Source organism: Catharus ustulatus, chromosome 1, assembly GCF_009819885.2.
Source record: "Catharus ustulatus isolate bCatUst1 chromosome 1, bCatUst1.pri.v2, whole genome shotgun sequence".
NCBI lineage: Eukaryota > Metazoa > Chordata > Aves > Passeriformes > Turdidae > Catharus > Catharus ustulatus.
Genome location: NC_046221.1, coordinates 123269500 through 123294323, shown reverse-complemented (window position 1 = coordinate 123294323; position 24824 = coordinate 123269500). Strand labels below are relative to the sequence as shown.

The 24824-nt window shown below is 43.3% G+C and overlaps 1 protein-coding gene across 1 annotated transcript in view; it reads right to left on the bottom strand.

Annotated features, from left to right (window-relative positions):
• Positions 1-398: 398 nt before the first annotated feature.
• The window catches only part of CLVS1 (clavesin 1), a 102953-nt gene continuing 78527 nt past the window's right edge, over positions 399-24824 (bottom strand). The window contains exons 4-6 of the mRNA XM_033059180.2: positions 20582-20692; positions 19224-19459; positions 399-1622 (exon numbers count right to left, since the gene is read on the bottom strand). Of these exons, the coding sequence (XP_032915071.1) occupies positions 1535-1622; positions 19224-19459; positions 20582-20692 (435 nt within the window). The 3' untranslated portion in view covers positions 399-1534. The remainder of the gene's footprint in view (positions 1623-19223; positions 19460-20581; positions 20693-24824) is intronic.

Sequence of the window (24824 nt, the reverse complement as noted above, 5' to 3'; positions counted from 1 at the left end):
ATGAGTGAGGTTATTCTGTACAAAGACTAGTGGGTAAATCCCAGGTGTGTTGATAGGATCTGGCAGGATGTCCTGTCTGCCCTGTGCAGGCATAAAATGTTGTTGTTGATAAAGGCAGTATTTTGTTAGTCCATCTGCTAGGGCTGGCCATGTCCACTTGAACTATGTCATCACTTCAGCCTAATGCTTGAGAATTCAGTGGTTGTTCCAGTGCACATTAGAAACCCTTGTGCTCATTATCATCTCATTTTTAATGTATGGTTTACACTGCTACCTTTGATATATTGTTGCCAACTGCTTGTTCTAGTAAGTTGTCAATGTACAGCAATTTAATTGAAGATGTAAAGTGTGTACAGTGATTGTAACCGTTTTAGGAAATAAAGTCACTGCACATGCAATTTGATAAGGATTGTTCTTTTATTTCTTTAATCCAGTTTCCATTTCAATGAAGGGATGGTGCTCTCTTTGCAGCTAGAGCAAACAGAGATATAACAAACGGATCTTTGGCATTTCAGTTCTTCTGTTCTTCAACATTTCCTTCTAGCAGAAACTTATACTGAATAATTAATTCAAATTTTTCCTTTTTCATTTTAACCATGGCTCACATCTGCAATCAGCATACCTTTCTGGCTACATTTTTCCCTGACTGCAGGAGAGAAGGGGGAAAATGGCTCTGCAGAGCTTTTGTTTGCTGTTGTGACCTAAATGAAACAATCTGGATTGAATCATTAATCACTGCTGGATTTGTCCAGTGTGTCTCCCTGGAACCACCCCCTTCACATGTGTACACACATGCACACGCACATATCTGTGGGAATTTTAATAATTATTAAAATCAAATAATTGTATTTCAAATAGTGTGTGTCTGCTGCTCACACAGCTCATTCCACTTAGCTGACAATTTTAGAAGGGCTTCAAAAGTCAAGAACAATTTTTGCTAGATACTGAAATGTGACCCCTGTATAAGCTGCATGGATGAGGCAGTCACAAAGTGTCATGGTGTATGGCATTATGCTGGCACTGGGGTTCTTTTTTTAAATGCAAAATCCTGTAAAACTCAAGTACTCTACAGATGCTGATGATTCTGCCCTTTAACCCAGATTATCCTTGCTGCTTGCAGTGTAAAGTTTAAATTTGAGATGCTTTTCTTTGAAACTCTTACAACCTTCACTTCTATAAAATGAATATTCCTGATGGAATCTTCAGGAACACTATTAACACACCCTGGTTTCTTTAAACAGAGAAAGCAGTCCCACCATTTCCAGTATTTTAATGTCACGAGTCAAACAGAAAAATAAAGAAATCCAGTTGTTTGTATATGGACAGACTGCTGTGTCAGTAGAAGTTTCTGAGTTCTTGCTGAGCGCCGGCCGCACGGACAGATGGCTGGTGACAATTGTTGCTTGGTCAGGAAACACGAAGGACTTGTTATCAAGCAGAAGGCGTGTGCACGTGTGTGTCTGTGTGTGGTGTGCTCTGTGGGTTCTGGTATGGTGGAGCTCTGCTCATGGATCTCCTCTGGGCACGTGAGAGCTCAGTCCAGAGCCAGCAGCGGCTGGGTGTTCTCACTTTCCCCCTGGTCTTCGTGCTTCAGTGTGCCGGCTTCCACCACAGACTGGGACCTGAATGCAGAAAAACACACATGCTGGCTAACACACACTCACCTCGCTGGGGTCCCTGTGCTTCTTTTTATGATCTTTGCTTTAGTCCATTCTCACCTTTATGGCTTTTTAATTTTTTTTCTGAGGAAAGCATAAGGCATTTGGGAAATGGTCCTTCAAATAGAAGCAGGGAAGGGAATGGCTGAAGATCTCAAATGCTTTCAAAATATTTAGTACTTACCTACTATCCCTAGTGCTGAACATGCTCAGCAACTTAAAGACCTGGGCCTGCAATACCACGTTGGTGCTCAATGTCTTCCTAGGCAACGCTATGTGTACAACTGCTCACTGGAAAGTAAAGTCGCTTGCCCATGTGCTTGCACGAGTGACAGCAAGCAACAGCTGATGCTTGTTGCAAATCTTGAGAAATACAAGTAAATCTCATTTTCCTGGTATAGGGCTTTGTGGGGCAGAGCTTCCATGAGGTACCCAATAAAGAAGACAGAGGGAGTCCATTCAATATGCATTTCTGTCTTCCAGGTGGGAAGCATAGTTTATACTTTGTTATTAATGGACCAAAAATATCCCAACACAGAAAAAATTAGTAAACACTAGAGAAAGAGGAGCATCATGATTTCTTGCAGCAGCAAAAGCTGAATGGGCTCAAAATTGTGGGAAAATTCAAGACTTATTTCATTTTCTCAGGTCGTTGTGCTGTAATGTTTGCTTGCTGAGCTAAGGAAGAAGGACCTGATGAATTTATTGTTTCAGAGATTTGTTATGCTCCATTTTCTCTGTTTTGGGCTAGGAGTTGCCTCCCAGTTTGGAGGAGACTGTGAGCTTCAGAGCAAGGTCACTGAGTGAATCTGGAACTTTTAGAAGGGGAACTTTTTCATGAGGGGGTACAGAGCCATCCAGACCAGGCATTCACATAGTGCACAGTTATGAAGAGTATTCACAGTATTGTTATGAAGAGCCAATCTCCTCATGGATGGCTTTTAGAATCAGGAGTAGCTCTCATTCCATACATGATGCATTTGTAGTTCCCAGTTGTTCATTTATGCTTTAGCTATTTTGTGAGATTAGATGTCACCTCTCTTTTGATAAGGATCCTTAATAAATTGCATCCTTTGGTACTGCAGGACTGAATACCGTGACTGTGAATAACTTCTATGATAATTATTCCTATTCTTATGCCTGGAGCTTTCATTAAAGCATAATAAAAAAAATTTCATTTAAAAAATATCTCCAAAGAAAGATAACAAAAACTGAACGCTCAATGGGAAGACTTTATGCCATAATTTTCAAAGAAATTATGTTTGCCCAAATGTTTTCACTGCATAGTTTTTACAGATATGTGACATGAATATTGATTTATGATTGCATTTTAATATAGAAAAGCAACTGATTTGGGAGATTATGCTAAATGGTAATTTACATATTTCTAGTATGAGGCAGCAAAAAATAATCATGTGGCTTTTGAACTGTTATGGAAAGGATTGATTTTTATTTTATTTTTGAATACTAGATTAAATTATTATTAAATAGTACCTGATTAATACTTATCACCAGTGTATTGTTTCTTTCTGACTCACTACCCTTCAACGGATATAAAAAGTTGTGTATCCTTTGCAGCATTTCCCAGCACACAGCTGAAAGTTTCTGCTCTAAGTCAGCCATGAAAAATCTGATTTTTTTTCCTTTTGTGATCACTGCTGATCATCTCTGCTCTCATCTCATTATACACTCAAAAATTCTTGCATTCTGTAGCAGCAAGGTACTGGGTTCTCCACCATACCAGTACTTGGATGCACACCACCTTGGGAGCGACATAATCCCAAATTCTATGTGCAGGTTTGTGTCCTATGCTCTTTCTTTTTACACAGAAGCAAAATATCCAGAGCACTGAGTAAATGTGTTGTAACCCACCTGACCTCAAAATTCCAAATGGCAAATTATTCAAATGCCATGCCTAGCCCTTCTGAATAATGTGGAGAGGGATCCAACTGAGATTTTTATATCTATCAAGCTCTGCAGCAACAATTTATTTTCTGTTTCTGCTACCAGCTGCTCAGATTATGATCCTAAAATAAGCAATTCTGATATCTATCTGTAGGGCACAGTCATTGTTTGATCAATCATTGCTATTTTCTAAGACACCACAAAAAAATTATTTGTGTTTGGATTTCCATTTTCCAAATACATCAGAGGTTTCTTTGCTAAAAAGTGTTTCCAGTTTTGTGTTTAACTTACATTTTATGTAGAAAATTTTTTAAAAAATCAATCAATTCTGAAAAATATTGCAAAATACTTTTTTTCATATTCTTAATTTATAGTAAATATTAAAAATGTAGATGGTTAGGGAAGGATTTTGACAACATAAATCAATGTAGCTCACAATCTAATGCAATAACTAAGCATGAGATATATATTTCACTGGCCTTTAAACATCCTGAAGGCATTCTCCAGCTATACTTTATTTAATGACAGAAGAAAGATGAGTTGCAGTAGCCACTCTTGCAGAAAGCATTTTCAGCTGACCAGTAACAGTAGAATCACAGAATATGCTGAGTTGGAAGGGACCCACAAGGATCGTCAGGTCCAGCTCCTGGCCCTGCACAGCACCATCCCCAAGAATCACACCATGTGCCTGAGAGCATTGTCCAAATGCTTCTTGAACTCTGTCAGGCCTGGGGCTGTGAGCACTTCCTGAAGAGCCTTTTCCAGTGCCCAACCACCCTCTGGATAAAGAACCTTTTCCTGATATCCAAAATAAGTCTCCCCTGACTCAGCTTCATGCCATTTCCTCAGGTCCTGTCACTGGTTAGGAGAGTAAAGATATCAGTACCTGCCCTTCCACTTCCCCTCCTAAGGATGCTGGAGACCACAATAAGGTCTCTTCATCTACTCCAGGCTGAAAAACCAGCTGTGGCTTCCTCTCCTGTCCCTTCACCATCCTCATTCCTCCTTTGGACAACCATTAATGTCTTAATAGCTTTGTATTGTGGCACCCAAAACTGCACATGGGACTCAGTGTGAGGCTGTCCCAGCACAGAGCAGGACAATCCCCTCCCTTGCCCAGCTGGTGATGCTGTGCCTGATGCCCCCCAGGACACACTTGACTCTCTGGCTGCCAGGGCACTGCTGACACATATTCAGCTTGCCATCGACCAGGACCTCAGGTCCCCTTCCACAGTCCTTGTCTCCAAGCTCTTGTTCCCCACTGTTCACACAACCAGGGTTACTCCATGCCAGGTGCAGAACCTTGTGAAACTCCATATGGTTGGTGATTGCACATCTCTCTAATCTGTCAACATCTCTCTGCAGGGCCACTCTGCCTTGGAGGGAGTCAACAGCTCCTCCCATTTATTGTTGTAAATATCCCTTCAAGTCCTGCATCCACACCATTAATGAAGCTGTTGAAGAGCCCAGGGCTGAAGATGGAGCCCTGTAGAACCCCACAAGTGACAAGTTGCCACTCTGATGCCACCCCAATCACTGTAGCCCCTTGTGCTTGACCTGTGAGCCAGTTGCTGACCCATCACATGGTGTGTTTATCCAGCTGAGTGTTGGATATTTTGTCAAGAAGGATACTGAGATAGACAGTATCAAAAACTTTGCTGAATTCCAAAAATATTTCCTTAACTGGCTTTCCTAGACCAGCTAGGTGGGTTACTCTGTGGTAGAAGGAAATCTGGTTCGATAGGCAAGATTTTCTCCTCATCACCTTGCAGAATGTGACCAATGACTGCATTATCCCCCAAGTATTTTTCAGTACCTCCCAGAAACACTTTTTTGTCATTCTACTGGGCACGGAAGGGAGACTAACAGGCCTGTAGTTTCCAGGGTGCTCTTTCTTGCTTTCCTTGAAAATTGGGACATTTGCCAGCTTTCAGTCAGCTGGGACTTCTCCAGAACTCCAAGACCACTCAAAAATCATCTAGAGAGGCATTTCAGTGGCATCAGATAACTCTTAAGGGTTCTCAGATGAATCCCATCAGGCCCCATAGATTAGCAGGGATCCAGCTGGAACAGCAGGTTCTGCACAAGTTCTGGGACAGCTGGGAATTAGTTGATCATTCTCACAGTCATCGTCCTTCAGCTCTGGGCACTGAGATCGTCTGATTTTTTGGCTGTAGAAATTAATATAAGACAGACACTATTTGGAATAAGCATCCTATCTGGTTTCATCTGTCTTTTGTGTATCTAGCACACACATTTGTTTCAGGGAAAGCAGTCACAAACTACCTATATGCAAGTTTACATGCTATTTAGGGGGATTCGTATGATGGCTTGAGCCTAGAACTAAGACTAGCTCTTATTTTAAAAGCACTGCTAACTGTTTTACCTGCATTAACATTTTATTCAGAAGACTTCACAACCACATTTCAAAATTTTAAGACAATCTGCTCATGAAAAGGTGTGTGCGCATCTAATTGCATTTAACCTCCTATTGAAAAATAAATTGCAGTAAGACACCAAAGTACCTTTGCCCCGACTAGTCTTTGTAAATTGCAGCCATCTTTGCATTCACAGCACCCTCTTGCACAACAATTTAAGCCAATTTAATTTCAAATGGTAAGTGAGCAGTACAAAACTTTCCTTGTTTGACAACCAGAGTTTTAAGCTTTGGTAGTGTAAATGCCAAATGATACTGTTCTGGTGGTATCCCATGGCCAGCAGAAGCTATTCATTGCACCAGACAAAAGCATTTCTGTTTTGCTGTCTTTCCATATCAGTATGCTCAAATACCTGATAGGCTGGAGTAGTACAACGCAAAAGAATCATCTCAGTGATACTCAGTGACAGAAGAGACAAAAGACACAGATGGAGACAGGAACTTCCATTTTTTTACTGGGGAATATTTAAACACTGAAACAAATTGCTCAGAGAGGTTATGGAGTCTTTGTGCTTAGAGATATACAAAATGCAGATGGACACAATCCTGGACAACCTGCTCTAGCTGACACTGCACTGAGCAGGGGATTGGGTAGAAGATCTCCAGAGGTTTCTTCCTCAACCTTTTTGTGATTCTGTGCCCACACAAATACCAACTTTTCTGAACCATCTCAATTCATTTTTCTCTATCCTGACAGGGCAACTATTTTCTTTACAAGTCAATTATGCCTTTGGGGTATCAGCCTTCACAGGGTGGATGACATTCAGCTTCTAAACATAGATATCTACGGCCACTTAAGGCACCCTAGGGTATCCAAAACAATTGATTAGATAACTGAAGGTTATGGCTCCCGGTTTTATAAAAGGTCTGTTGAGAACTCATGTCCTTCTGGAGTAACAGATGGAGGCCAAACAGCCATCACAGTGCCTAAAACCATTTAATTATACTTTGCAGAATAAATGCAGCTACTTTGTAATGTTCAAGAAATGTCTAAGTCATTTTGACCTGAGCCAGATATGAGCTAACAATCTAAGCAGGAAACAGAAATTGCACTGGCCTTCTCCTGTCAATACATTTTAGTCACTTGTGTTTTGATTGATCTCATCATCAGACATCTATGGTCACTCTGTGCTATAAATGGCAGAGAAATAAACATTCTCAGGATGCTACTCCTCTGACTTGTTCTAAACATATGGTACAAACATATGATTAATGGGTTACCTACATTCAAGTCCCTGCTCAGATGAGTTCTCGTCTGTTAAAACCAGGGAGAACAGATTTCATGACTTATGAGGCAATGTTTCCTAGATACCATAGCCACAATCGTCTCACACCTTCAATATTCACCTTCACGATATTACCTTCAGTACTCACTAGAAATGTGACACTGTGTGTTTTGCAACTCTAGAATTATAAATGAGTATATGTGAATTCAAAACCTTCTGGTTTCCTTCCTTTCTCAGCTGAAAATTCTCAGTAACCAGTCTGAAAGATACTTGGCTGCGGAGGATCTGGTTGACTTAAATTTTAACACAAGCAGACAATTGTTTGTATCACACAGATAGGGTCACTGCCCTCAGCTGGCAGACACCATGCCTGTCTTTCTCTAACGTGATCCCTGTGGGACACTTAGCTCCTGTAAGAGTACATGATCACAGTGGACTAGGAGCTAAATCTGAAGGAATTAAAAGATAAGTCGATGCCCACAGACTTTACTAACTGAGATTCCAAGGCTAGATAATCTTGCTTAGGAGAACAAAATGAAAACAGAAAGAGAAATGAATTCTCAGTCTCACTTCTGAACCCTAGGTACCATTTGAGTGTGGTCCATTTAAAGCGTCAATCAAACCCCCCATGGTTGTTTTACTGTTCAGCAAGAATATTTGGAAGTCTGGAAAATCAACAATACCCAGCTGTTTCTCCAGCAGGCTGACCATATATTTCAAATGACAGCACTGCATAGGTATGTACATCAATGTCTAAAAGAACAGATGGCTTTATGTGTGTGGCCACTTTCATGCAACTCTCTCCAGTTCAGTCAAAAACCACGTGGGAAGACTGGATCCTAGCTGTGCTGCTTTCAGAAGGCTCTTCTCAGAGTATGGCTGCAGTCAATCAGCTCTCAGGAACCTGATGTTTGTTTGCTATCAGTTTTGTTTCCCATAAAAAATAGAGTACAAAATCCTGGGCTGAGTAAGTGCCAGTGTATCACATGTTTGTCTTAACCAATTCTCTGATCCCTCACTCCGTGCTCTTCTTCACAGGAATGCTGGTGTGCTGCAGCCCACAGGAGTGAGCACGTCTTTGTGCTGGGCTTCCTTTCAGGGGTTTTGTGAAGGAAAGAGGAGGCTGGCTGTTTTCTTCACTAAATTCGGGAGGTTTCAAGCTCTCAGAGTGACATGCTGTAGATCACACTGAGTGACTCTGTGCATCCCATCTGCTCATTTCCCTTAAATTCCATTCAGATTTCACTAGTACCTCAGGGCCTTTCATCTAATTATCCATTCCCTTTATACAATATCATAAGTTCGGCTTTTGTTTTTTTTTTTAATCACACTCATGAATGTTTGTGCTGACAAAGTCTGAGGGACATTTCTTTCTCTGCCTTTCTCCCTCCATCAGGCTGTAGGGAGGGGGTGCAGCACCTCAGACATCACACACCTCACTCCAGTGTATGGCTTCACCAGGTGGGAAAACCAAGGTTTTCTCCTTGGTATCACAGAAACAGTGCGGATGTACAGGTGTGAGGTAATTGCGGCAAAAAGTACCCTTTGTTACTGAAAGTGCTTGGAAAGGAAGTGCTTCCCAGGAGGTGTGGGCAGATGAAGCAAGTCCTGCCCAGCAGTGCACAACCCCAGTGAGCAGCCATGGCAAGTGGTTCTCTGCCAGGCTCACAAGCCCTGCTCTAATCTCTTGCCAATGCAATTTTACAGCTTCTACACTGCTGTTGGCTCACAGCTGTGCAATAAGACAGCAGAGGATTTGTCACAGAGACCTGCTCAGAGGGGCAACTTTGGTACAACAGCCACAGCACTGCAAAGAGATGCAGCAGCACCAATGTCCAGGGGCCCAGGTGGGCTGGGAATGATCCACTGGCATGAGTCAGGGGCAGGAGCAGTATGGAAACACTGGCATAATCTTGCTGCCAAGGCTCAACCCTCAGAACAGTGGTGCCAAGCTGCTGCGCTTCCCAAATGGAAGCTGACTTTGTGGCCACTGTGGCAGCAGTGGCCATCTTTTCCCTAGTGGTGAGCACACCCTAGGGAGAGGTCTGAGAGAAGCGCCCTCACAGAAGAGACAACTGCCGCAGAGTGAACCCCAGCACAAGACCCCTCATCCTCCCTGTTCCCATCAGTTCTCACCATGCCCCTTTGTTCCTGAGAGCTGGTCACAGCTGCTTCTGTCCGCACAAACCCTGAGCACAGCTCGCTGCAGGGTGTGCACACGGAGGGGTAGGGATGACACTACACCACGTTTGACTCTGACCATGGCCTGGCTGTCTGAGCACCCAGTCCTGACCCATCCCTTAGCCCACGCTACTCTGCAAGGAAGCAGTGAATATCCTTCAGCACTTGCTGTAAAAACAGGTTTCTGATGGGCTATGACAAGTTCTCAGCTTATTGCAGACATCCTGAATTCTATAAACACGCAGAAATGTTTAAGTAGGTGACACACAAATACAGTCTCATGCCTGCAGGCCACTGAGACCCAGCTGGAACCAGAGCATATGCAGGGCAAATGCAGCCAGACTCCCCTGGCAGGGCCTATATCCCTGAGAAATATGGACAGGAGTTGGTCTAGTGCCATCAGCCTTGGAAATAGGGTGCACATCTGAGTCTCTTTTCATCAGTGTGGATTTGCATGGTATCTGCTGCTCCTAAGTGTTCTGAGATTCTGTGTCAAGATCTTGCCTCAGTCCAGGGCAGGTGAGAGGCATGGGTGGGAGCCTTTCCTGTCATTTCCTTTCTCTGTTATAGACTGAGTTTTCCACATGCTTTTTTGTTCTCATAGAAGGACTAGGAGCTCCTGCTTCATCTAGGAGTTCCTGGAAGACCTGTAGTCCTCTGGAATCCAATGTGTCACCTCTCACATGGTAAGTCTAGTCACAGGATCAAACAAAGACAACACTGCAGCAGCAAACACCAATTTACATCAGGTTCAGCAGAGCTGTTAGGAAATGTGCAGAATTTGATATCTAAAAAAAGAATTTCAGGCCGGGTAATGAAAAAAAAAATTTTCTCATACTTTATGAATATTCACACATGAACACACATGCACATCTCATCATCACTCACGCTTTTCCTGTTTATCTACATTTCCTCACCCACTAAGCTTTCTGTCTAGTCCAACAGCTTCCTTTTTTCAGACAATCCAATCCTTTACTCCTGCCTCATCTTTCAGTCTGTCTTTTTTAGCTTTTCCCTTTTTTGCCATTCCAGTGACTCCAGTTCTCAACATCTCAACCAGATCTGCCCGAGTCACAGTCTCTTCACTGGTGTGGCAATAACAGGGAGGACAGAGCACTAAGAGCAAAAGGGATCAGTCCTTCTATTTCCCATCATACATCAAAAGTTTCCTGTCCTTCAGAAGAACAGCACTACAACATGAAAGCAGCCCTGCAGATGTACTATTTAGAGTGGAAAGTCAAGCACCACCACAGCACGAAAAGCCAAAATGTAGGTTGTGGGAGCAGCAGTCACTTGGCCAGGTGTGTGTGGGTGTTGAGACCTGTGCATTGCACCCTGGCCCCAGGAGCACACTCTGTTCTTTCTCAGAGGGCTCTTTCCTCCCTCAGTGCTCAGCACACACACTGCTGTGCTAGTGAGTGGCTTTTTATTTTGCTTTCTTGTGGTAATTCAGCGTGTGACTCTGTGACACATTTTCTGCATATTAATCCAAGCCTGCTCTGAAGATAGCCTTTTTTAATTCCCTCCTGAGCTTTTCTGTGGAGTTTATCAATGCAGTACTTGTGTGCCTCCTAAATGCTCATTCCTTTACTGCCATAGCCTGACTGTGAAAGCTGGCTTTCTTTTAATTTTCATTTTGCATGTGGAGAGCTGAAACACAATGAGATTAGGGTACAAGAATTACTCTAATGGGGTGCCCAGTGCTGAAGGATTTTACAGAGCCTTCAGCCTTAAATGGCAGCTTGTGTGTTCAAAGCACATGTCCTATGGATTTCTGTTGCAGGCAAGAGCTGAGTATTTCTGGAAATTAGACCCCAAAGTCTATAGCTTGACAGGTTGAAAATATGCAATGTGCAATCCCACCATCTGTGTGAAATTCAGCTTAAGCTACTTGCCAGGCTGACACAGGGGGTCAGGGAGAGAGGTAGAGCAGGATCTGCTCCTTAAGGGCTGCACCCAACAGACTGAACCTGGCCTCCATCAGCCATTTGCTTGCCCATCAAGTGTGTGTCCTAGCCCATCTGCTTCCAGTCCTTTGTGCCTACCTCTTCTTTCAGCCTGCCCTGTGGCTCCCATCCCAGTGACACAAGTCTCCAGAACCCCAGATGGGGCCACCACTAAATCCTCTTCTCTCCAATTCTCCTGCCACCTGCAGGGAGGATGAAGCCCTGCCAGCATAAGGTGTCAGTCTTCAAAATCCTGGCTCCATGTCTTGCCACAGATTGGCCCAGTGCAGGGACAACAGTGATCACAAGTAGAAGTTGTATTTACAAAAGTCCTCTACACCCCACGGCCTAGGCAGGAGATGCACATTGTGAGCATTGAACCGTCAACCCAAGCTGAACAAGTTTATTTATGTTGGGAGGCCAACCTAAAGCATGAGGCAATCTGTGGGGCCATTAAATGCTAAAATTAAATATGTTTCTACAGGGCATGTGTGAATTGCCCTTTCAAAGGCTTGTAACTCAGCCAGATGTAGGTGGATTTTTCACAGGACAGCAAAAGACATAAGCAGTGTAAAACCATTTGTTTTATTAAGTGTCATGTCTCTAATCTAAACTACTAAACTTTTGGCAAATTTATAGCCAGTTGAAGACATAATTTACAACACAATATTTTAGGCAGCCTGAACAGCACTGGTTCTGCCATTCCCACCTCTAGCCTGCGTTTTTGCACTCATGCACTGGGAATTGAGTGCTGCAAACAGATGAAATGAAACCCACGCTGTCAATGACCTCAGAGAACAATTTCTTGCCTCGTCCCAGGGCACCCCCAGTACCAAGCTACCCATCCCTCCTGTCCTTGGTTCAGCTGTGGCTTTGCAATTCACTTGGCTTCTCTCGCTATGGGTTCCTGAGGATATTCTGCAACACCTCACCTGTAGCTTCTCTAGGACCTGCTAATGTGCCAGGTCCACCAGTTGCCTTTCTGATGTATTCACTGAATTCTGTTTAAAAGTTATAAAACTGTTAACAACTAACACTCTACATTACTAGATAATGCTTACATTACATGATATGCAGGCCCCTGGGACATCAGCTTTACCACCAATACGTGTCTCATTCATTATCTGTGTATGGGGGAAGCATTTCTGCAGAAACATTCAGAAATTCTCCTTTATTTGAAATAGGTTATAATAAAATAGTGAACGTAAGTCTTGCATTGTAGGTCTTGTGTATTATAAAGCTATTTTATCACAAGTTTTCCCCTTTTCCCCCAAACACAAGTAGAAATGCTCCCCAGCTACAAGCAGAGAAACCCAGGTGCCATCCATGGGCAGTGGGAAGTGTTCACACATTTTCATACTGATTTTTATTTGCTAGCATTTTACTACTTCTGCAGTAAATTGGTGCTGACTGTGAACCGGCATAAAACATGACCCATAAAAGCAGAAACATATGGCAAAGGAACATTAAGGTCATGCTAAGGATAACAACTAGAAAGGTCTGCCTTGCACAGCTCAGCTGGGCATATGGAGAAACAAGTCTGAATAAATAAAAACCTTACATAAGTCACCTCCATGAACGGCCCCTTTTGGTTCTAAAACTGTTCCAGTCGGCATTAGTGTGGACCAGTTGTAATATCCTTCCTTTTGGAAGCAGGATCCCATTTCTGAGAAATAGCTATTAGTTTCAGCAGTGAATTCATTTGAATATCAGGGATTTTGAAAACACACACATCAGGAGGCAATAATGGATAAACCCTCATCTGTTCTTTAAAATCCTTTTGCTCTAATCTGGGACACAAAAATCCACATGCTTTAACTCAACATCATGGGGCAATGGGGCAGTGCATTCCAACAGGCTTTTTCCTCTGCATTTTCAAAATGCAGAGTATGGAGGCTTTTGATGAACCATTAGTCAGGCCACTGAGTCTTTGGGTGCTCAAATCCTTTAGGAAGCAGCCTCAAGTTCTCCCAGGAGAGATTTAAATTAGATATTAGGAAAAAAATTCTACACTGAAGGGATTGTAAACATTGGAACAGGCTTCCCAGGGATTTGTAGGAGACACCATTCCCTGGAGGTATTTAGAAGATGTATAGAGGTGTAGATGCTTAGGCACAAGGTTCAGTGGTGGACTTGAGTTAATGTTGCACTTGAGGATCTTAAAGTTCTTTTCCAACCTAAATTATTCTACAGTTCTATGATTCTTTAAGTTTTTATTTTACAGCAGAAAAACATAATGGTGTTTTATTGCACAGATTGTACAATCATGTAGCGTGCTTGGCTCTACTTTAAAAGTTTTACCTTAACTCTGAATTTACTGAGTCTCTGATAAGCTGATTCAGTGCTAGTAAAGCTCTTGTAACCCATGTTATCCTAAGAATAATTTTTAACCTCAAATTTGAATAAAGTTATCATTAATTAAATTTTTATTAAATAAATTTGATTAAACAACCCAGATTGTTCAGCCAGAATATATATGTAGTTGTTGCTAGGTAAAATTTTGCTTCTCTGCGAGCTAATTTTAAATTGCAGTAGGTTTTCAAACCTGTTTGCACTGGCAGCAGGTTCAAAGCTAGTGCTGTTTTGATGCCTGAGAGGGCAGAGAAGGAACATTCAGCTCCCAGGCTGTGGTTGGTGCCTGCGCAGGGAACAGGCAAAGGCAGAGAACAGTCTTCATCTCTTGGACCAAAGATCAAGTTCAGACATCAAGAAGTGACCCAGATGCAGCTGGAGAAGGGCAGTTCTTGTGAAGAAAAGTGAGTCACAGAGAGGGAACACGCTGCCGTATCTTACTTGTTGCTACTAGACCCGAGTAAGAGCAAGGGTGACACTGGAGAATAAAAGAAATTTCAAAGAATGCAGCTCTTTCAAATCTTCCCCAGTCACTGAATCCATCCCTAGGGATGCTCACCCACTGCTTTTAGGTACTCAAATAGCTACAGACGTGGATCTCCTACTGTTGGGAGAAGGGGGTTAAAAATGGTGCCCTATTGGCACAGTGATACATTGAGAGCAGTTCCTGACCCTTAACTGCTAGGCTTAACCATCGACCATAACTATTCATTAAACTGCACACCCAGATAAAACCTCCAGCTGTTCCTAAAAACAGCACCTCATCAACAAAAGCCAGCATGAATGCCTCAGGCAAATGCTTTTGTGGGAGCTCCCTGTTGACTGAAGGCCCTTTCTGACCATCACAGATCACAGAAGACCTGGCTACAGCTGAAAGGGAGGTGATATTCTTCCTTCCAAATTTTTGCACCATTTACATTGCTTTGAAACCCCAAAGCTCTTAAGTGACAGAATCCCTGGATGGATGCAGACCCTTCAGAAGAGATGACCTAAGACAGGGGAAGGGTCTGTGGCCACTGCTGCTCCCAGGACTATCTAATAATGGATGCAGCCAGGCTCTCAGATTAAGCTGAGTTTGCTGTATTAATGCTGGTTTACTACTTTTACTACTTTTCCCGTTTCAGCCTTCACTGAGCTGGATCTTAATAAACATACATTCTAAATGGATTTTTATTATTGTTGCTTCCCCCTCCCCTCCCCCCCACCCCCTAGTCATTAAGACTCATTATGTGGAGTCATTAGCTGTTTCTCCTTTTTCCCCATCTGCTCATACAGTACTTGGTATCCTAGATAATACTGTGGATGGGAGTTTAGTTTTAGTTTTGCTCCAGTGGGACTTCATGTCGACACTGGAGGAAAAATTGCAATGATTTTGATTAAAGATTTTCTGTACTGTATACATAGACATGTCAAATCTCAAAATTTTCAAGATCATGTCACTGACTACAGTCAGTGGCAGTCTTTCTCTGCGAGGATTTTCAATCCTTTCCCTATCTACAACACCTCCATTCTCAGAAGTCAACAAGGGCTCTTTCTTGAGAACAAATCTTGTGCAAGTTCAAGTCACAGGGAAAACCATCCCTGCCTGTGACTGGGAAAAAGATAATGTTCTGGTTCCATTGATGTTAAATGGAGCAGAAATTGGGATCTAATGAGACTTCGCTATGCAGGCTTAATCTTCTGTAGCCCCTTCATTAGTCTTTCACTCCTGTATCAGTTAGATTGTCATACTGGCATGCTGTTTCTGGCCTCTGATGACTAACAAACCAACTCTGATTTGCAGCCAAGGTATACCTTGATCAACTTACACCCATTTGATCTCATGCCTAATGCCTAAATTGTCCTTTTTCTCAAATACTTGTTCTCTCTCTCCAGATTTTATTCCCGTCAAATCCATTTCATTCTGTGCTCTCTGAAGCTAAACAAGCCAATGTCTTCTATGGTCTGTTGCTGGAAAAATATGCATTCTGCTTTCCTCATCCTCCCCACAGTTCTCAGGTGAACTTGTTTCAATTCACATGCACCTGTCATGGTGACAGGAGCCAAAGCACCACTGTCAGCCCTAAAGCTGACCTACAGGCAGGTACCTGCTCCAGCTTCAGCCCCTCTCACTGCTGCTTGCTGCCTCATTTTTTCCTAGTTTGCATTTGGAGATTTATTTTAGTTCTCCCCCTCTGCATTCACTTGCTAGTATAGGTTACATGGCTATGACAGTATTTTGGTCAGCTATTCTCTGATTCCCTTTGCTGGCACTTTTCTTCAATATCTATCAATTCATATCTTGATTTCTCAGCCTCTCTGCCACTAAAATTGCCAGACGCTATTTTTGGAGTAGGTGCCAAGGATGAGCTTCTCTCCAGGTGTAGAGGATAGTGGTATTTCATTTCACAAGAACTCTTCTCTGTGGTCACAGTGCACTCAGCTGTTACAGCAGCACTGAGCTCAAAGATTCCAGATACTTTAACACTCTGCCGGTCCAGTGGCAGCTTTAGCCAGGATGGGCTTGTGTGGCTTTACAGCAAGTGGTCACAGAGCCAGGAGGAGCTGCCTCTCTGCACCTTGTCACGCAGCAGGACACAGTGGGGAGCAAGCACTGTAATTGCAGCCTCCCAGGTAAATCCAAGTCTCATAAGCACTGCCCTCCCCTGCAGCTGGTTACTGGGCAGGTAAACCTGCAGTGATATCTGGGAAGTCAGAGAGGAAAGGTCCCACAATTGTTCAGGTTTTTCAGCTTAAATTGCACAAACCCAAGAAGGCTCAGTCTTTGTTAAACAAATCATTTCATTGGAGAAACACAAAATTAACATGTTACCAAAGAGTGTATGCCATGAAAGGAGGAGCAGAGGGGGGATTTTCAATAAAACTAGAAATTATTTTAATAAGGGAAAGAAATGATAGAATAAATTGTGGGTGAGCTATATTTAAGATGAAGAATTATGTCGGAAGATCACCTCTGCCTAGTGCAAACCTCTCTGGAGTATCCAGGAATCTCAGTCATAGCCTGAGTTTCTCATTGTGTTAGAGATATACGAACCTAAAGAGGCAAGGAGGGGAGATACATAGACAGCTAATGCTGGTAGAAGTCTGTAGACCTTTTAAGATGCCTTAGATATAAATCTGGTAAAAAAAATCTAATAAAGCACACAATCATGCTTTCTAAACATAGGCTTTTACCTGTGCTTGGGACAAACCATAATTTTAGGAGAAGAAGAATCAAAGCAAATGCTCTAGGAGAAAATCTGTTGAAGCTGTGAACTTTTCACCTTTAACAGCAAGTAATGACCACGGGGTGCAAGATCAGATGGTTGACTTAACCGCCGAGTAACGAAATTAGGCTAAAAGTTAGATCTGGTCTGCCCTGAGGCAACATGACAAATTAGATTCATCCACTCCCGGTATTTGTATTAGTGCACTTTTTTGTTAGCGAACAGATTATAAAAGAAGGCTTTGCCTCAAGGCAGGGTTTTCTGGCACTGAACTAATTTTCAAGCCGAGGTTTCCCCCTGAGGGCACAATAGACCCTCCCTTCTTTGCAGCCAAGGATCAGATTCTCAGCAAAGATTTACGCGTGAACATCTCTCAACATATTTTGAGCTTTAAAAAACTGCAGATTTCTTTCTATAAAGCTATCTAAATGGAGATATATTTTATTAATAATGAAATACTTAGTATTTTTCTAAAATAATTGTGTGTTTCACCAGCAATATTTATTAAAAATAAATTGGTTTAAACTCAGCTCCCTGGGGCAGGCTTTGTAAACTCATGCTGGCTCCCGACCTTGGCTGGTGGTCAGTAGTGAGAACTGCCGACTATGCAGGTGGCCACCGCTCCTCCTGACAAGGCTGCAGCTCACAGCCTAAAAGTTTCGTGGCTCTGTGAGCTCTTGAATTCGGTCACAAGTGTTAGTGCTTCCAGCACGAGGCCTCACTTTGCACACACAGCGGCACGACATCCCTCTGACCTGGAAGGGAGCCGTGAATCGAGAATGCATTTCTTTTTCCTCCGAAGATGAAAGACTTTCAAAATTAATTGCATGGCATTATGGCTTGTCGGTGTTGTCAGCTTTGATTTTGCTGTGACAGAGTGAGGGCCTCTCCCTGCCACGGAGAGGGACGCCGTGCCTGGGAGCACCACGCTCATCAAGTGGCAGCAGCGAGGAAAGCACCACTGCAATCTGCATGGAAAGCAGCTCCTGGAGCGGGATGCCCAGGGTGAGGCAAGTGCAAATGTGGCACTCACACAGCGGAGATGTTACACAGCCATGGCTCAGTGCAGCTGCTCTTGGCTGAGCCATACCAACCACAGCTCTGTGCCAAGTCTTCCTGACCCCATCCCTACAATCAGCCCGTGTTACTGAGAGCAGCACTCCCCAGATGTGTCCTTTGAGCATTCAGAGCTGAACGCACAATCACTACAACTAAAATCAGAGCATTTAAAAGAGCAGCTCTGCAACTGCCTCGCAGGGCTCTGCAGAGCAAGTGGGAGCAGAAGCAGAGGGAGAAGACCAGCTCCTTTTCCCTTTAGAGGGCAGTGGTGCTCATCGTACAAAAGCTGCTTTTTCAAGGAGGTAGATCCCTCTTGGATAACAACCCGATCAGCAGCAGCAGAGCAGCAGCAAAGAATGGGGACCAGCCGCTGGATGCTCCGCACCGTGCAGGACAGCATCTCACCCTGATGCACTTTCTGTAATGCTCCGTGCAGGGGCTCATTAATTTCCCCTCATTTTCATGCACTGTAATCAGACAAGTAATTACGGTTCCACTGAGAGGCTTTCTTTCTCCCACCACACCATGAGCACAGCCCAGACTGAAGCGCTCCTTACCATCAACGTTTGCCAAATTGCAGCATCTTGTTATAAATACATATTATAATATCGGGTTTTCAGGAATATTAAAATAGATGCTATGTGTATAATGTTAAAAGTAAATTTAGTAAGTAAAAAAAATTTAGTTTTTATTAGACATAGTAGTGAAATAGCTAATATAGCTATGCTTGTAGTAATTGAACTACCTGCTTAATTGGGATAAGATCCAATGAACGCCTAATAAAGACCTCTATTAAAAACCAAAAACCAAACTAAAACCCAGTATAAACCAAAGCCCAAACTGGGAAAAATAATAAAAACGGACTAAAACCACAGCCAAAAAAATGCACATGCTCTAAAAAGGCAGACCCAAGGAGGAGCCATACTAAACATACTAGAACATGTAAACTAGTTTGGGGAAAAGTTTAAATGTGTGTGATTTTGTATGAATATGCAGTAGGCTAATGCAGTAGGAAAGGTATGTAAGCAGGGTGTCTCCGAGGTAGCAGGAATGCTCTTGGCTGAATGCCAAGCCGTTAACCCTTTCCTTTATCATCTTTATTTCCTATTGTCCTTTATCAAACTTTTAAATTTTACCATGACAGTGAACCTCGTTTTTCACAATCTCCTCGAGCCAGATGACCCCTTCAGTGAGATTTATGCCGAACCTGCTCAGAGAGCCAAGTGAGAGCTGATTTCGGAGGCGGTACTCACCTTTTCATGGGCTTGGGCGAGGCCTCCCTCTCCAGGTTGGAGGAGGCGTGCTTGACGTGCATGGCGTTGTAGGAGGTGTGGGTGTACTCGTTCTCGTCGCTGTAGTCGGGACCCAGCAGCGTTCGAGCCCACGTCCCCATGTCATAGGGAGGCAGAGTCCCCCCAAATTCAGAGGGCAGGCATTCAGGGTGTATTAGCTGGTGAAGGCTGTTCAGGTTGTTACCGTGAAGAAAGATCTTTAACAAATAAAAAAGAAAGTTCAAAGTCATCACCGACTCCTTATTTCATTAAGTACAATATTAGCAGCACTAATGAGGTGTGGAGTGTCATTAGTTGACGCTGCAGTTTCAGGTGGGAATTTCAAAAGCTCTCGGGGCTGACTCAGCTGGTAGAAGAGGGGGGATTAACTTTGGGGTGGGCAGCTGAAGAATTAGGCTGGCACTACAAACGCTTCTGAAAACTCCGATTCACTTGCTTTTTGGCACATGACAATTTCCACTTCTTAAGTACCAGATCAGGAGAAGCAGAAGTCAGGAATTATGACTGATTATAGCTACTGTAAGAAGATAGAGGCTGACGTGAAGAAAAGTGAGAAGAAAAGGGAGTGGAGCTTACTGAAAGCAGGCATGAAGATTAGGACTTTGGCATCTGAGAGGGCCACTAGCCCTGCACCCCAGGGCAGACATTTCCAGGGGTGTATCAGGCTGTCACCACTTGGTGATGTTTCAGCAACACTTGTTTCTCTAATCTTTGCTTTCAGGTGGATCCTACCCTTGTCCTGCCTAGTCAGACTCAGCTCAAGGCGGGCTCTAAAGGATTATTCAGCTGTTGTTTGACAGACTGCAGAGAACAAATGGCTAGGATGACTGCAGAACCACCAAGTCACTTGGATTTCAGTGGAGCTCTGCCTCTTCTGCAGTGTGAGCAAGCAGCCTTCAGATATGGGCACTTCTTGTGGAAGCAAGTGAGTTACCATCATGTGAAAAGTGTCACCCTGCTGAAGGAATGAAATAGGAATTTTTACTCCCACATAAAGAATTGAGCTGAAGTTTCCCTTGCTTTCAAATAACTTTAGTCAGGCCTGATAATCCTTCCACATTGCCAATTCTCTCTATCCCTGAGCATGTCCCAGTAAAATGTATCCATGCTTTGTTAGTGATAACAGATTTCTGGTCCCTGCCTGAGTTATTAATTCAATCCAGACCATTCCAAACTCGAATTTTTAATAACAGCAGCGATTCTCTTATACTATATGGAAAATGCAGAGAGAAAAACTGGGAAAGAAAGCAGGCAGCTACTTGGAAAATCCAGGTCTGCAGGTTCTTCTCCACCTCCATCCCCCACCCCCATCTAATTACCCTTTTCCTTGTCTTGTCTTTGAGGAACGGTTTGATTAGCGTGTACAGGGCATGGATGTACCAGGGCTGATTGACAAAATGGACTCCTCCAAAACGTGCAGGAAAGCTGTCCTACAGAAAGAAAGAAAGGAAGGCAGTTAAGAGATGCAGTGCTTTACTCCGGCAGTCAATAGGATGAAAGTCGGAGGGGAAAAATCTGTCTTTTTCCATCTGCAAACGAGCACTGGGCTTGCTGGGAGGGGGCAGGAGGGAAATGGAAAAACAAAAAAGATGCGTTTGTATCAGTTTCCTCTCCGGATAGAGGCAGTCCCTTCGCCCCTCCACACACTGACACATCAATTGCCGACGAGATGCTGAAGATTTAAAGTCGGGTCTCCAGCCACTTCTCACGAACATTTTTAAGCTCCGTCAGGGCACCTGACTGTGGCGGCCTGGGAAGTGCGAGCGGGTTGATGAGCAGCGCTCCCTCGAGGGGAAGCTCTCCAATTTCTCATTGTGCGGCACAAGGCGAGCCCCCGGTTCCCACGCACATCGCTGCTCGGAGCTCACCTTTTCACCCCTCGGCCTGCCTGCCTCCCCCTGCTAAAATCATCATGACAATGGCTGACCTTTCGGGGTGAGCAAGCAGCGTGCTGCAGGGAGGAGGAGGGGTGGGAAATGCTGACAAGGGAAGGTGTGGGGAGCGCTCCATGGCAGCGCCATGGAAACTGCCGGGCTCGGCACAAGCCCCGGGCATTAACATGCAGGGAGCGTCCCGCTGCCGAGCGCTCCGCACCGCACCCACCCTGCTCCGAGAACAGGAGGCGGCGTGGCTTTAAAGGGCGCTGTGCATTAGGAAGGGTGTTTTGTACCTGCGATCTTATCTGACAAACGTCAGTCAAGGAAGAGCCTTGGATTTATTTATTTTTTTTTTTTTCCGCGTGGCATAACTAATGGGACGAGCGCTGCTGCTGTATGCAAAAGCGCTTCCAAGGGGAGGAGAGGAGCCTGTCTCTCCGCTGCGAAGGGGGATTCTGATGAAGCCGTCCTCATCCTGTGTGTGCTTCTAACCCCTAGAGCTCAGCGTGAAAAGCAGAGTATAATCAGGTCTCTTCCTTCAGGGCTTTGGCTCTGGGACCCAGGCAGGTTCCTTTCCCCCGCAATTAGCACAGGGTGTCCTGGGGCTTTCTCTTCCTTCCCCCTGAGCATCAGAGATTGAGCACAGCTGGTGAGAATGCGGGGTGGATTTGTGAGATGATATAAAAAAATCCCCTTATACACCTGCTCTGCAGAGCTCCTGTGCTGCTTCAAGGTCGACTTCCCCCCCCCCCCCCCCCCCCAGATTTAGCGATATATATGCATACACCACTTCCTGCAACCCAGGACTCTACATACCTTTTAGCCATGGATTGCCCTGGCAGCCATCTAAAACCATACTGGGGTAATGTTTGTGAGCAACCACAGGCACTAATTGACATCTTTTTCTTTTGCTATACGGTGGAATAAGCTGCTTCCACCTCAGACAGGTCATTTGACCTGAAATCATTACAAATCTGCATATTGGATATACTGTGAAGGACTATTGGGTGATCAGGCCAGCAGCACACAGGAGGACAAGCAGTGCAACATCACAGGTGATCCCATATAAATGCCAGTAAATGATGAATTGAGCTTTTGAGACCCCACTTGGTCTGGGGTGCTTAGCCCAAAAAAGATGTCAACCTGTTTGAGTCCAGAGGAGGGCCAAAAAGATGATCAGAGGAATAGAGCACCTTTCCTACAAAAACAGGCTGAGAGAGTTGGGGTTGTTCAGCCTGGAGAAGGGAAGGCTCCAGGGAGACCTCATTGCAGCTTTCTAGTACCTTAAGGAAGCTTGTTAAAAGGAGGGAGAGGGACTTCTAATCTGGGCAGATAATGACAGTGCAAGGTTTTAAACTGAAAGAAGGCTGGTTTAGATTAGATGTTAGGAAGAAATTATTTTCTTAGAGGGTGCTGAGGTACTGGAACAGAAAAACTGTGGATGCCCCACACCAGAAAGCGGTAAAGGCCAGGTGTAATGGGGTCATGAGCAACCTGATTTAGTGAATGGCATCCCTGCCCATGGCAGAGGGATTGGAACTAAATTACTTTTAAGGTCCTTTCTAACTCTAACCATGCTATTATTCTGTTCAGTGGTTCTATGATTCTATAATTCTCTTTAAGGATGGTCCTGTTGGGGTGTTCATTTTCAGGAAGAGTGTTAAAGAAGAGTATACTTCCACTGGTTTTCATGACAGTTTAGGATGCAGATTTGACTGAGATAAAGTACTGCAGTGCTGCATGTTGTAGTGACTTCAACTAACTGCTGAGAAATTACTGCAGAGAGTCTGAGCCCACCTAGAAAAATGCATGGATTGACAGAAGTGTGAAGCTCAAAGTGATTTTCTACCATGTGATAACCTAAAATTGTGTTTTATAGCAGACTAGAGCCATAAAATGCCCATCTCATGCAAAATTCACAAATTAAGTTGCCTTCCTCACACATGGGAATGAAGATTTTAAGATTTGGAGATTTTCACAGATTATTCTAAAAAAACCCCAAAAAAACCCTAGGACAAACTGTAATGTTCTAGATTTGCCTTTATTTATCTATTTATTTATTTATTTATTTATTTATTTATTTATTTATTTATCATTAATTCTATATTTGTCAAGCTGGCTGCCATCCCACAAGTTGTATCTAGAAAGAAGAAGTTTTCAACACCTTTGCTCTCTGGGAGTAAATTACCACAGTTGTTCCCAGGCTGTACTGTAGTATCTAATGTCAGTGAAGAAAATCCACTCTGAATCTGAAGCACAGGAAAGAAAAAAAATGAAAGACTGGAAGCAGGGGAATAACTTTAAGACACAGAGATTTATACTGACCTGAAAAAGAAAAATTGTTTTGTCTTCTTGCTGGAATGGACAAATTATATTAATCATAATTTTTAATGAGAAACATCGGCCAGTCTTTATTTTCAAGGGGGAACATGTATTTTTTAGAACACATTGACCAGCTTTAACAATACCCAGAAAGGCCCAAATATTGAAAATTATAGGAACCAACCAGAGGTCTAAGCTGGGAGTCTGCCTCTAGAAAAAAAGGAGCAGGATGCACTTTCCTGTATAGAAAATTAATTTTATGTCCACCCAACATAGATTGTTGAGTCTATAAACTAGATTCTATTTCACACATCTGTGTTACAGAAATCCCTTAATATAGCAATTTTATTTCAAGGCAATTGCTTTCTTCTAATTTTGAAGGTACACCCAAAAGTGCACAAAGACCCTTAAAAAGCAAATGACAGTAAGGAAAAAAACCGATAACCAAAGAGTATTTTTTGTGTATGTAACTTTTTGCTAAATTTTGTTCCTTGCCCTATTAATCACATTAAGTTCAATTTGACCTTCATCCCTCAGTCCACCTGCATTTGTAAGGCTGTCAATTAGAAAAAGGACAATTACAACGACTTTAAAAAAAAAAAAAAACCAAAAAAAAACCTCAAAGAAATTTGATATGGGAATCATCCAGACACTGTTTGGAACTGCAACATACTAATTTTGTAGAAGTCCCTAATTAGAGCAGAGCTGTCTTGGAAAGAAAAGCTCCTGTCTGGAGGTCTGCTTTGTGCAGCTCCAGGAAGATGTATGAGACATTTCCCACACCCCACTTAGAGTCCCTGCTGCTTTCCCTGGGGCAAGGAGAAAGTAGCTGAAATTGATTTTCTGCTGAAGAGCTTTTGCTTTTAGGAATTCTCTTTTGATTTCTCATGTCTTGTGATTCCTTGGGAAGGTGTATTTTATAATGAGGTACATTTTTTGGAGTCTACTGTGAAATGGACTCTGGGATCATGGAGCCTTTTCTTAACCTGATTCCTTGTCAAAAATACCCAGTCCTGAGCATATACTTGGGTTTTATTCCAATGTTATAAATGAAATATAGTACACATGAATTGGTCTAATTATTTTTGGGTATTACTGTCTTCTCCTCTGAAAAAAAGGCTGAACATGCTAGAATGTTGCTCAGCAATGAAATTGCAGAGTAAATAAACACATCCAACCCAGTCCTAATCAAGCTAACCTGCTCCCTGCTCAAGCAAGGTCATCCTGGAGCGCATGGCACAGGATTGTGTCCAGACCATCCCTGAGGTCTCCAGTGAGGGAGACTCCACAACCCCTCTGGGTAATCTGTTCCAGTGCTCATACTGGAGCACAGTAAAGAAGTTCTTCCTCATTTTTAGGTGAA